Raw genomic sequence first — 13,869 nt, 5'->3', positions numbered from 1 at the left:
ATCTCAATTACAATTTGCTGTCTCACATTTTAAAATGTCTGGTATTAAATCAATGCAAAAGTCGAATCCTGTGATGTTGATGAAGAAAGAAATTAAATATGCAAGATGATAATGTTGCAAAGTTTTCTCTTATGACTAAAAATAATAAATGGATGATTGAGTTTTTGTCTTTGGTTCTTTCTTAAAAGGATAGTTCAAACAGAAATAAAATTTGTCATAAATGACTCTCCCTTCCTCCCCATCATAGATGTCAGTGGCTACCGGTTTACATTATTCTTTAATAAACTCTCTTCATTTGTGTCTGAGTAAACGATTACTAAATATGTATTTTGGAGTGAACTATCCCTTTAATATCTCATTATTTTGTTTATTGCTTTATAACGGAAGTTTCTTTGTTCTCCATGACAGACTAGAGACTGGAACGAGGAGCTTCAGACAACCAGAGAACTTACTCGAAAGAACCTTCCAGAGCGCCTGCTTAGAGAGCGAGCCATATTCAAGGTGAACACACAAACAACACAAAGCTTCAGTATTTCGTCTCCCAAACTCCTTTGAGCTCAAACACACTTCTGTTCCTCAGGTTCATAGTGACTTTGCCGCTGCGGCGACCCGTGGTGCGATGGCGGTCATTGATGGCAACGTCATGGCCATCAACCCTGGTGAGGAAACGCGCATGCAGATGTTCATCTGGAACAACATCTTCTTCAGCTTAGGTTTTGACGTGCGCGACCACTACAGGGAGCTCGGCGGAGACTCTGCTGCCCATGCCGCCCCTACCAATGACCTGAACGGGGTGCGAGCATACAGCGCTGTAGATGTGGAAGGACTCTACACTTTGGGAACAGTGGTGGTTGACTACAGAGGATACCGTGTAACTGCGCAGTCCATCATTCCAGGCATTTTGGAGCGAGAGCAGGAGCAGAGCGTCATCTATGGCTCCATTGATTTTGGCAAGACTGTAGTGTCGCATCCAAAATATCTGGAGCTGCTGGAGAAGACCAGTCGCCCGCTGAAGGTGCAGCGCCATGCGGTGCTCAATGAGAAGGACAGCGCTGTTGAGCTTTGCTCCTCGGTGGAGTGTAAGGGTATCATTGGCAATGATGGCCGACATTATATCTTGGACCTTTTGCGCACTTTCCCTCCAGACCTGAATTTCCTGCCAGTGGAGGGGGAGGAGCTCACCCCCGAGAGCCAGAAGCTGGGCTTCCCCAGACAGCATCGCCATCGTCTGGCCTGCTTACGTCAGGAGCTCATAGAGGCCTTTGTTGAGCACAGGTACAAAACACAACATGCTGGATTAATTTAAATAAATTTAATAAAATTAATTAATTAATTAATTTTTATGGATTAACAAAATTAATTTTATTTGAGAGTTTAGCTCAAATTTGTTGTCTAATAAACATGATCTTTACATTTATGGGTAACGCTTTTTAGAAAAAGTTGTACAAGTCCACATTACTATAAAGTGTTACTAAGAAATGTATTAATCCCATGTTTGGTAATAGTTTTGTTGTTTGTAAGATTATAAACGTAGTTAAATAAAATGTAAAAAACATGGAGGTTGCTTAAATATATGTAATTATGTCGGTTCAGTAATAAATCTTAACCGGTTTTTACGTACTGACGTCATTTATCTTCCATGTGCGATTTCGCAGCAAAATAATATGGCGAAGGAGGCGAGGGAAAGTAAATAACGCTCTTACTACTTAAAAGGTAGATAATTATGCACAATTCAACTGCTTGTGAGTTTGCTAGAATGTATTTCACTACTAGGGAGAAATGCTGTAAAAATCCATCTCTGCCTCTCTCTTACTTTCAACATTTGACCCGCTGCAGTGTTCGTGAGGTAACTTTTCCTCTCCTCTCGGCTGTTAAAACAATACTTGTGGATCCAGACACGAGCGTGCCTGTGATGCGAGTTTTCTCCACTGTGTCTATTATGGATTACCTGTGATAACCGCAAATGATGCGCATAAAGACTGTAACCGCGGCTTTCCTTCCCGCGTCACTCATCAGTAAACAGTGCTTTCATTTCTAATGACAATCGCAGTTCTTTCTGTTGAGCAGGTGAAGACATGACCATTCATAGGAGTGTAAGACCTCGCCTGTTAGCGCTCAAAAAGCAAGCGGGATAATATTGACATTAGTTTATTTGCTATAAATGCTTGCGCTGTCTTCTGTGCATGTATTGGAGTTTTGTTTAATACATTCAAAAAAGAGTGTTTTCTTTGAGCAGGTCAAATTAAAGCTACAGTTCATATATCTTACTGTATTAAAGGACAAAACTGCATTACAAATAATATATAAATATTAATATATTTATAGGTTTTCATCTTGTGTTGGGAAGATAAAATCTAATTATGTATAGAAAGCATCATCAATGCACCATGATGTGAATTGAACCAAATCGATGGTATGATAATTGTTACTGAACTGTGAGACCAGTGTAGGGTCACACCCCTATATAATATACATAATTCATACATTACCATAAATCAGCCTGATTGCTGCTGCTGTTGTTGTTGGTAGCATTATTATTAGTAGTGTTTTTATAAATATTATACAATAGTTATCATTTGTAGTAATGTTTTAATAGTAAATCTTACAAAATTAAAATAACATAAGTATAGGTATATTTTTATGTTGGAGCGTCAAACAGTCTGCTACCAATAAGTTTCTGAATTGCATGTTCAGTAATGAATTTATATTAAGCAAAATGAAAAAAAAAACATAGGGTGGAATCAATGTGCTATAAATGCTTTTTTTTTTAGTTTAAACATGTTGTCCTTGTGTGTGTGTGTGTCTCAGATATCTCCTTTTCATGAAGATGGCAGCACTCCAACTAATGCAGCAGAAAGCAAACAAAGACAAGACTGCAGCTCTGCAGGACTCAAATGCTGCAGGTGCTGGATCTGAAAACAAACCTCTGGCTCTAGAATCCTGTGATGGCACACCAGACTCTCCGACTTCATCTGAATCCACGCTGACCCCTGAAGACTCGGAGGCCACCACTGTCTCAGAGAACTCTTCTGCTGAAAACCAGGAAGCCATGACCGAGGTTCCTGTAGCAAGCATCAATGGTACCCATGAGCCTTTGGCTGCAGAGCGGCAGAACGGAGGCTGTGATGGGCCTCTGGAGGGTAAGGAAGCTGATGAAAATATTCCCGGACTTGCCCAAGCTAAAGAGCTGGCCGAGTCCTTAGCAGCAGAAGATGGATCCGGTATCGGTACGTCCTGAGAGAGAACAAAAAAGAGCCTGAGAGGAAACAAGGGCAACAGCTGACAGAGATATGCACACTTAATTAGTTGTTTTTCTAATTATTACTATTTTTTTTATTTTGGCTCCACAAGACTTGTGTCCTTGACTCTTTAGATAGTCCCCATAATTGCTAAATCATGGAGGATCACGAAATTCAGAGAAGCTTTAAATACAAAAAAATTGCAGCTGATTTTGAGCAAACTTATAAGCTTTGACATTATTGCATGTATCAGTTAGCCATTTAAAGTATTCACACACTAAATTGATCACTGAACTTAATGCAAAACTGAAATAATGCAAAACGCTTAAATGTGAAAGGGATCGTTTGATTCGGTTACTTATTGTAGTTTTAACTTTTAACAGTTGACAGTAACAGAGTTAATGTTTTCCACCATTTTGTGCTTTAGCTCAAGATGCTAACTTAAAACCAGATACCACATGGCATGTCTAAAACTGAATTTTACAATATAGTTTATTAAAAAAGTGCATGAGAGATTCACTGAAGTATCACCAATAACAGAGTCTACTACTTCCCTAAACATTTTGTACAAAATGAATAAGAGAAGAATGATGACATCCTTCAGTGCCTTCAGATATTTCCCGCCAGAGGAAGTAAAGTCATCTGGAGCAAGTTGCATGCTTTTTCTATGAGTGCTCGAAGGTTTATGGGTTTTTATAACCAATATAACAATTAAAAAGAATTTAGCAACAGACACTGTTTTTTCAATAATTGAAATTACAATTAATTCAGAAAATAGGAGTGTTAATTTAACTTAGAGTAAACGTACAAAGATGAAAACTACCCTTTGTTCATTATAATCATGATGAAATGCATGATTCTGAAGGCAGAGATGGTCAAAAATAGTTATAATGGAAGGCTTCAAATGACTATTTTCAAGACAAAATGTCCCTAAATGCACATTCAAACATTATTTTTAGACCTAACTTTAATATAATTTGTGATCTTCAAAACTCTTAAATTAAAGGTGTTTTTGTTGTTGTAAAATAATAGGTTTATCTAGGAAGTGCTAAATGTATCCATTATTCTAGAGTCATCCAAATGTAAATTTCAAGAAATCTCAATAGAATAGCAGACTACTTTGTATAAAATGTACACTGTAAAACTTAATTAAAAAACTTAATAAGTTAACGTAACACAAACCCTGAGGAAATTGATTGCAACAAACTATTTAAGTTTAAAAACTAATCCTAATGAGTACTGTGAACTTAATCCATTTGAGTAAACGAAGCAATTTGAGCACAGTAAAACCCAATAAATTAAGAGAACTCGAACCAACTGAGTGCTGTAAAATACAATAAATTAAGGCAACTCAAACCGATTAAGGAATCGATTGCTACAAACCATTTGAGTTAAACGAATCTATAAGAGTACTGTGAACCTACTCCATTTAGGTTGAAGTAATGAAGTATTTAATTAACTTCTTAACTTTAAAACGGAGATAAACTTTCGAAATGAGTAGAATTAACTTTCAGTAAATTTTGAGTTAACTACACATTTCATTTGATAAAGTTGACTGTTGGGTTGCACAGTATATGTAAATATTATATACTGTTTTAATTATAGATAATCTAGTAAAATGACATTTTATGTTCTTAACTTTATGTATTGTCATTTTACAATTGAGGTGGACAAAATGCAGTTTAGGAGGTCTACAATGCTAATTGTTTTAGCAAACAAATACATCATATTTAAAAAATATACTATATTTTTCCATGATTCTAATGCTAAAGTTTGGTTTATTTTAGTCATTTACAGTTTTCTGTGTATTAAAAAATGCTTTACAGTCTTAAAAGGTAAAAACTGTGTTTTCTTTATATAAAACACAGAGCCCAATGGATATTCAGGTCATAAAAGTAAATCTTTTACAAGATTGCTGTCTGCATTTTCACAGCAAAACACATGAAATGTATCAAATGTTGGCACATATTTGTTGGCACATATTTTGATAAATTTGCTAAAAAATAAAAAACATGAGTCATTTGAGGCCGCACAAATCTGAAAAATGTCTTTCTAAACACTAGAGGGACTGATCAGCAGTTTTGCTGTTGTGTTTTTGATTTGCTGTGTGTGTTTGGTCAGTGCATCCCTCTGTGCTGTTGCTACTGTTCTCTCTGAGGCTCATTGAAGTGGGCCTCCTGGATTGGTTTTATGATAATCGGGCTCCACCGTGTTCAGTTTATCCCCTCACCCCCCAACCAGACTACACATTCCCTGCTAATCTTTCTCAAGTTTGATTTTTATTAAAAAAAACAACAACAATTAATTTGTTGTGTGTAGAATTAACTTGTGGTGATGGTGATCCTGTAATCCTGTTGTAAATTATGCTAAAACTGATCTCAGGGGTTTTCAAATGTTTTGATGTGAAGAGTAATTAAATTAGAAAGGTAAATTTTCTTATTAAAATAGATCATTTGAACAGTTATCAGTTCAAATTAGTACAAATAGTGAGCTTGTTCTTTATTTTTACTGAGAGGATTTTTTTTTAATTAAACAATAAAAATTCTAAATAAAGAAAGAATAATTAATTATTTTAAGCATATCTGTAGATGAAATAAATGTTTTTTTTCTGTAAATAAAATATTTTATTATATATTTTTAAATATTTACATTTTTAAGTGCATCTGGGAGTTTGAAAACCCCTAATTTAACCAAACAACCTTTTTTATTTTTTATTTTTCCTGGTGGTGGTTGATTAATATTTGTCTGTGAACGTAAATTCAATTTGACTCATTTTTCACAGACCCCAAAAGTCGTGAGGTGGTGCTTAATGCCTGTAAAGCTGTGGGCTCCATCAGCAACACCTCCTTCGACATTCGCTTCAACCCAGACATCTTTTCTCCAGGTATGATGGATATTGAATTGAGATTTATCTTTTTGACAGTACATACTGAGTTAGTCATGTGACCTCATCCATCTTTTACAGGAGTACGTTTCCCGGATGACAGCAATGAAGACATTCAGAAACAGAAGCAGCTTCTCAAAGATGCTGCCGCCTTTCTTGTGTCCTGCCAGATCCCTTCTCTCGTCAGTTTCAGCTTTATTAATGCTATCATTTTATTGATCATTAGGATCAGCGCAATATTCAATGCACCTAAATTGAAAAAATATTTACACTTTTTTGTATTTAACGCATAAATTACATTTATATAATGTGTAATTTTTTTATTATAGAATTATGCATTTTAGACACTGCAGGCGAATTGGGTAAAACATTTTTTTATAAATAGTAAATAATATAAGAATTTAAAGCATTTTTTTAATACAATATTTCTAAATTGTTGTCTGTATATGCAAATAAGGCAACATTTTCTTAAATTTTTTTTATATTGGATACATTTCTAGCACAAAAACCTGGAAGTTTTAGTTTCAGAAACTAGGCGTTTATAATAGAGCCAAGGGTTTTTACTTAGGGGTTTTTAAACATCTCTTTTGATCACGCCATAATTAAAGAATACAAAATCACTCCAAAATTAATTGATCTGTTGAATAAATTGTTGTATATAATCAAGAAAATTGTTAATAAATCCCTCTATAAAAACCTTCAAAATATAGATATGAATAGAACAACTTTGGTGTAAGTACTGCTGAAGTAGAGATTTATGGCTCAATGCAATAGACAAAAACTTATTTTAAAAAAGTGTATGACTTAAATTGTATTATAATTTAAGTCTACAGACACAAATTGATATACTGTGACAAAAGAAATGCTTTAAAGTTTGTTTTGGATCACTGAAATTTAATAAATAGGTGCATGTCCATTAAAAGACCCTGCTTTTACCTCGATGAACCTCGATGTTCAATCAGCTACATGTCTGGACAATTTGGAGGCCAAGATATTAATATAAATACAACAGCATTGAGCATTGGATTTTGTTAATGCAAATTCTTTTGGTTTTTGAACTAAAGTATTACTGATGCTAATAAATCATGATTTTACTTTATTCAGGTGAAAGACTGTTTAGATCACAGCTCTCTGCCTATGGATGGAGCGACGATGACAGAAGCCCTTCATCAGCGTGGCATTAATGTGCGTTATCTTGGTACTGTGCTGGAGTTTATGGATAACATGCCTGCAAAAGCACAACTTGAACACATCTACGTAAGGATCGTGTATTATCTTTTTCAGTTTCAACGTTATATTTTTAATCAGACACTAAATTGTATTTGCTATTTGTTTTGTATATGCAGAGAATAGGAATCAGTGAACTGATCACCAGATGTGCAAAGCATATCTTCAAAACATATCTTCAGGTGAGTTATTACTGTGGTGCAATGACAGAACTGCCATCTTACATATGCTCCACTGATCAGAATATTTGTAGTGCAGCAATAATTAATCTATCATTACACATTCCTCAGCCATGTTTTATTTTAGGTTGCTTTTGATCTATTTTAGTAGCGCACTTGCCTTTGTTTTAATACTTGGGGTTCTTTGCAGGGTGTGGATCTCTCTGCTTTATCCGCTGCGGTGAGCCACTTCCTCAACTGCCTCTTGAGCTCTTTCCCAGATGCAGTGGCTCACCTTCCTGCAGATGAGCTGGTGTCCCGCAAAAAGAGCCGCAAGAGACGCAACCGTGTCCCCGGTGGAGGAGACAACACGGCCTGGGCCAGCCTGACACCCAGCGAACTGTGGAAGAACATCACCTCTGAGGCACACGGCTACTATAACTTCAGTCTTCAATGGTGAGAGTTAGTAATTGACTAGCACACACTTTTCTTAACCAGGAATATAGGGCTTTAAACAATACATTCAAATTTGAGTCAATAATTAAATAATCATTTCATAAAGACAGGCATATCATAATGAACAAATTTAGTAGGAACGCTGAAAAATAAATGTTTTGGCCGAAACCGAAACTATCACTTTATATTTGGACATCAGTAACCAATGTATAGAGCAATAAATGCAAATCTTAAGCCTGATTACAAAAACAAAACATAAATAAGTAATCTTTACATTTTTTCACTGTGAAAACTCATGTTGGAGGCAACAATATAATAACCCTAATGGCCAACATTATCATCATTTAACAGTCAATGATAATTTCTGAAATAATTTATCAGCCAGTAATGTATTTTATTACATGAAAAGTTATCAGCTGATATCATTATTGCCTCTAATATAGCCTGCTTTGCTAAAACTTTGAATTCATTTATCAATTAATCACTCAAAAATGGGTTTGTCGCCACCTACTGGTTTTAGTTTAAATTTTATACTTACTAGTCTACCACAGGCCTAAATAAGTGAAGGTCACTGTAAAAACTAATAAAAAATATTTAAGTAGTTTTTGTCAGTATTATATGTTGTTAAAGGCCCTGATATACTTGCATAAAGTTATTTTGCATTCTTTGAGGGCAAAAATAACACAAAAAACGGTATACCATTGCTGAACTTTTTCTAACATTTCCTCATGCATCAACGAAGGTGGAGTTCCAAAACACACAAAGCAGTGAGCTCTATGCGTATATTCTTTTAACTTTTTATAACCAAGCTCAGTTCCGATGAACTGTCATGCCAATCTAAAATTGGCACGTTTAAGATCTGTTTTCTTTAAAAATTGATGATCATCACTACCTGATTGATAGACCACATAAAGTGTGTCTTAGACCGGACATAAAGCACTGAATTAAATTCCGCTGTTCCGCTCCATGTCTTTAAAATATGTAAATTCATTTTGCCACAGTATATTCAATGGACTTTCAGCACCTGCGTACTGCTCGCTTGCATTTAAATGACATTTCATCTTGTTTTAGGTTAGAACAACTATATAAAGGCTTAAGTCTATTTAACTAATTGTATATTGTAATTAAATTACATTATTAATGCTGTAAAAGGAGTCTTATTGAACTGAAAATAGTCACTTCAGCCTTTTATCAGAAGTTTACGGATGCTGAAAATCAGTGCACATTGCGTAATCACTATGGATGGCAATGGTAACACAAATGTGTTTAGGAGTCAAAAACGAATTCCCCAAAAAGATTGATTTGTTGAGCTGTATCGAACTGCCAGATTTAGGATGTTCTTTAGTTTCTTTTCAAGCATATTGGGGTCTTAATCCAGATTCTCTCGGCAGCAAAATCACCACAGTCACTTTGAATAGCTCTCTGGAAAGATCTATTTCTAAATTGTGTCTTCCAGTATTTTTTCACATAGCTGTAGATATTTCTGTTGCACTTTAAATTAAATTATACTAGTAATGAAAACTGCCTTGTTCTTACTCAAGAAAGTACTTCATTGGCTAAGATTAGGTAAAAAGCAGGGTTAGGGATGGTTTTTATCAAATATATATTGGAAATATGGCAAGTACATAGTATTTTACCACACTATTACTTTAACTGAAGACTAATGGTGTGCTTTTTGCAGTGAAAGCGTGGACCAGGCAGTGGAGAAGTACGGTTTGCAGAAGATCACCCTGCTGAGGGAGATCTCAATCAAGACTGGCATTCAGGTAGTGTTTGATCCATGTGTCTCTGAGGTGCTCCGTCAGGTGTCCTGTAGTGACAAGCCTTTCCTTTGTGTCTCCCCTGCAGATCTTGATAAAGGAGTACAACTTCGACAGCCGCCACAAGCCAGCCTTCACAGAGGAGGACATCCTGAACATTTTCCCTGTTGTGAAGCACGTCAACCCCAAAGCCTCAGATGCCTTCCATTTCTTCCAGAGCGGACAGGCCAAGGTTCAGCAAGGTAACAAAAACAAATGATCATCGGTGCTTTGACACCTTCAACGTTTTTGCAGAGCTGATTGATGCGTCCTTGGTGCGCAGGCTTTCTAAAAGAGGGTTGTGAGCTCATCAACGAGGCCTTGAACCTCTTCAACAATGTGTATGGAGCCATGCATGTGGAGATCTGTGCCTGCCTGCGTCTTCTGGCTCGACTCAACTACATCATGGGCGATCACCCAGAGGTATGACCCATAAACACATGCCAGAAAACAACGTTTGGATATTGGAGACTGATTTGTTTATAATGGAGTTTTGTGGATGAATGTGCAATACTGTTTAAATCAGTTCAGGAAGGCTTTCTTTTTCATTTTTTTTATTTAAAAATTTACTAATAATACATTTTTCTTGTGCAAATGATTTAAAATACAATGAAATCTGAAGTATCATGTGACACTAAAGACTAGGGGTATGAACCTACAATGGTCTCACGGTTCAGTTACGTTTATCATGCCATTTATTCGGTTCATTTCTCAATATCTCGGTGCATTGACGATACTTTCCATATACAATTTGATATTTTACTTAGCAACACAATAATTCTTGTATTAAAATTTATAATATATTTGTATATTATTTGTAAAACAATTTTATCTCTTAATACAAACAGTCAGAAATATGTACTGTGCTTTTAATTTTACCCACTCAAAAAAACTTTCTTTGAATGTATAAAACAAAACTAAAGTACGTGCGCTGAACGTACTGAGCATTTATAGCGAATAAACATGTAAATATTATCCCACTCGCTCTTTGAACATTGTTTAGTTAGTTCTTAAATGTCTATAATTGATCACGCGATCAACAGAAAAGGCTGCGATCGACTCACACAGTCAGTGCGGCTCTCGCGCTGTTCAGCAAACAGTGACTGCTGCGGCGATCAGCTGATCCATTATAGTCAGCAACATGGTGGAGAAAACTTGCTCTGCAGACATGCACATGTGTAAATCCACAAGTAACATTGTTTTAACAGCCGAGAGAGGAGATAAAATGTTACCCCATGAACACGCCAGCAGGTCAAATGGGCCACAGAGAGTGAGAGAGATTTTACAGCTTTAATTTTTTCCTAGCTGGGTTCTAATGTGTTTTGATGTCAGTGAAAGACTGTCCAGCGAACCCACAAGCAGCGAATTGTGCACAGTTATCTGCTTTTAGTAGTTTTAATTACTCCTAGCCTCCTTCCTCACCATAGTAAGCTACCTCCATACAACACATTTGAGATAAATTACATGTATAATAACCAGTTATGATTATTACTGAACCGATATTGTATTGTTTGCGTTCTGCATTGCAGTGCATCCAAAAAACAATTCATTTCGACACCCCTACTAAAGACTGGAGTAATGTCTTCAGCTTTGCCATCAAGAGTAAAGATCAAAACAGTAAAATAGAAAAAAGGGCTTTTTAATCAATATCTTACAATAGTGCTGTTAAATGATTAATCGTGTCTAATTGCGTACAAAATAAGTACATAAACGCAAACTTTGTGTGTGCATATTTATTATGTATATATAAATACGTACATCTATGTGTTGCATATCTTTATGCAATGTTAAAGGAAATGTTTTTATATGTATTTTATATGTTTTACATCAAAATTTTTTTATAAAAGTCTATAAATGTATGCGTGCTTTTATGAATGCATAATATACCCAGCACATGCACATATGTTATGTGAATACAAACTTGTTACAATTAGTTACGATTAATCATTAAACAGTACTCTTTTACAATGTTGCAGTTCTGAATGCTCAGTATTTCCTGTAGTTTTGATTTAAATAAATGCAGCCTTGGTTAGATTTTGAAAGTCTCTAATGCTCATCATTATCACATGTTTGGATGATAACGTAAATTCATCTACATATTAATAGCTTTGAATAACTAGCATTTATTTAATTGAATATGTATTAATTAGTACTAATTAATTAGTAGAATGTACTTATGATTAGGGCCTCTCTGAATCTGGCAAAAAATCTGAGGATTTCTGCACGCACAATCATGCAGTCTATTTCTTTACTGTGTAAATGCGTTTTAATTTGTTTATTCCATTTTTAAATTAATTTTAGCTAGAGGTGTGAACCTATACTGGTCTCACGGTTCGGTTATGATTATCATGCCTTCGGTTCAATTCAATATCTCGGTGCATCATGGTGCATTGACGATGCTTTCCATATACAGTGTTATATTTTAGGGGGGAGGCTATAACAAGCTGTCTGTATAAACACACAAACACATAGTACCACACTGTCTCTCATTCAAACACACAAACATAGACAGCACCAAAGAAACAAACACACACACATGCACACAAACACACTTGAGCTCGCGCTGAGCGGAGCAGAAAAACCAACGAAAAAAAAAAAAACCAACGAAAAAAAGAAGCACTTTTCAGACAGTCCCTTACTGAGAGCTCCTCTCAGCGCAAGCTCTCCCAGCTAAACACATATTGCGAGGGCTTAAACGGAGCAGTGCTCGAAATGTCGAGCGAAAAAAATAAATAAATAAAATAAATAAATGAAAAAAAGAAAGACAGCTGTGAAACATAACCAGCTTTGTCGTTTTGTTGGTAACACACTTTAGATCTTTTTAGGGTAAGAGGTTTTTTAGTTATTGCCGTCTATAACTGAATGTGTGTCAGAAATAGCGAAAACAAAACCAACTGAACCGCGCTCCTTTCTGGTGCTCGCCTGGATATACAGCACCCTTAGCATTTGCCTATGGTGCCTATGCCACGGGCCGGCCCTGAGTTGGCTGAGTGTTGTAAATACTCGCGCTCACCTCCCTCGCGACAGAGCGCATAGGAGATAAATGACGTCAGTCCATAATAACCGGTTATGATTATTACTGAACCGATACCTTATTGTCCGCGTCTGCATCGCCGTGCACCGAAGAAACAATTAATTTTGACACCCCTAATTTTAGCAATATTATTGACTAATATGAAAATGTTTATATGATTTATTTACGATGCAGTTTGTAAAATAATATTTTCTGTCTTTTAGTAATTATGTTATACGATATGAGAGACTTGCTTTATTTACCAATTAAGTGGATCTAATTGGATTTGCATTTTCATCATTAAATAAAAGATAAAAACATGTTATTTTATTGATATATTAAGTTTTTAGTTACGATACTTCCAAAATCATTCTGTATGAATCCACAGATTTATTTTTTTTTCCAAAATTCTGCCTAGAAATAGCAAAAATGCCTTCAGATTGTATCTGGCCCTCTTTATGATCAAATGGATATAAAGAAAATCACCGAATAGTTATCCAACATGTTCCTCTTGCCACTTACCTCAGTGCTTATAAACTATTAAAACGCTGACAATTTGAATTTATTACTCCTATAATTTATATATTTGTTTATTTTAGCATGTAGTGATGCTGAGTTTTTTCCTTCTCTTTTTAAGGCTCTGAGCAACCAGCAGAAGGCTGTGCTGATGAGTGAGAGAGTGCTGGGTATTGAACATCCCAATACTATTCAAGAATATGTAAGTGTCTACATGCATGTTATTAACACAACTCTTCTAAGTCTTAAGAAGGCTGTTTTCTTTCTGATGGAGCAAATGATGTCGTTTGCAGAAACAAATTTATTGACGATTGTTGATGGAACAGCTACTCCTCCACATTCTTTGCATGATTGTTGTATTAGAAAATTATACACCTGCACATACATCAATGTGATCAGAACTACCTAAAATACAAACTTGGTTAAAAATAATATTAAAGTGTTCTAATAAATAGTTTTTTTTTTTTTTTTGCTTTTGTCTGAATGGTTCGGGCCAGGTTAATAATCTGTACTGTTAACTGCCACCAGAGATCTATAATTTTTACTTCACTTTTCAGGATATGTGAAGCTACTCTCA

The 13,869-nt window shown here is 35.5% G+C and overlaps 1 protein-coding gene across 8 annotated transcripts in view; it reads left to right on the top strand.

The window, feature by feature from the left end:
* The window catches only part of cluha (CLUH binding protein of NUMT mRNA a), a 47,514-nt gene that overhangs the window by 14,379 nt on the left and 19,266 nt on the right, over window positions 1–13,869 (top strand). For 4 of the 8 annotated variants that reach the window (XM_087283142.1, XM_087283146.1, XM_087283144.1 and 1 more), the window contains exons 9-20: window positions 409–501; window positions 581–1,275; window positions 2,809–3,140; window positions 6,022–6,123; window positions 6,205–6,305; window positions 7,228–7,380; window positions 7,470–7,532; window positions 7,720–7,964; window positions 9,646–9,730; window positions 9,813–9,966; window positions 10,047–10,186; window positions 13,414–13,494. In XM_087283142.1, the coding sequence (XP_087139268.1) occupies window positions 409–501; window positions 581–1,275; window positions 2,809–3,140; window positions 6,022–6,123; window positions 6,205–6,305; window positions 7,228–7,380; window positions 7,470–7,532; window positions 7,720–7,964; window positions 9,646–9,730; window positions 9,813–9,966; window positions 10,047–10,186; window positions 13,414–13,494 (2,244 nt within the window). 8 annotated transcript variants of the gene reach the window in all.

Source organism: Danio rerio, chromosome 15, assembly GCF_052040795.2.
Source record: "Danio rerio strain M-AB ecotype USA chromosome 15, GRCz13ab, whole genome shotgun sequence".
NCBI lineage: Eukaryota > Metazoa > Chordata > Actinopteri > Cypriniformes > Danionidae > Danio > Danio rerio.
Note: the sequence above shows the minus strand (reverse complement) of the source record. Positions and strands in the feature narration are given on the sequence as shown.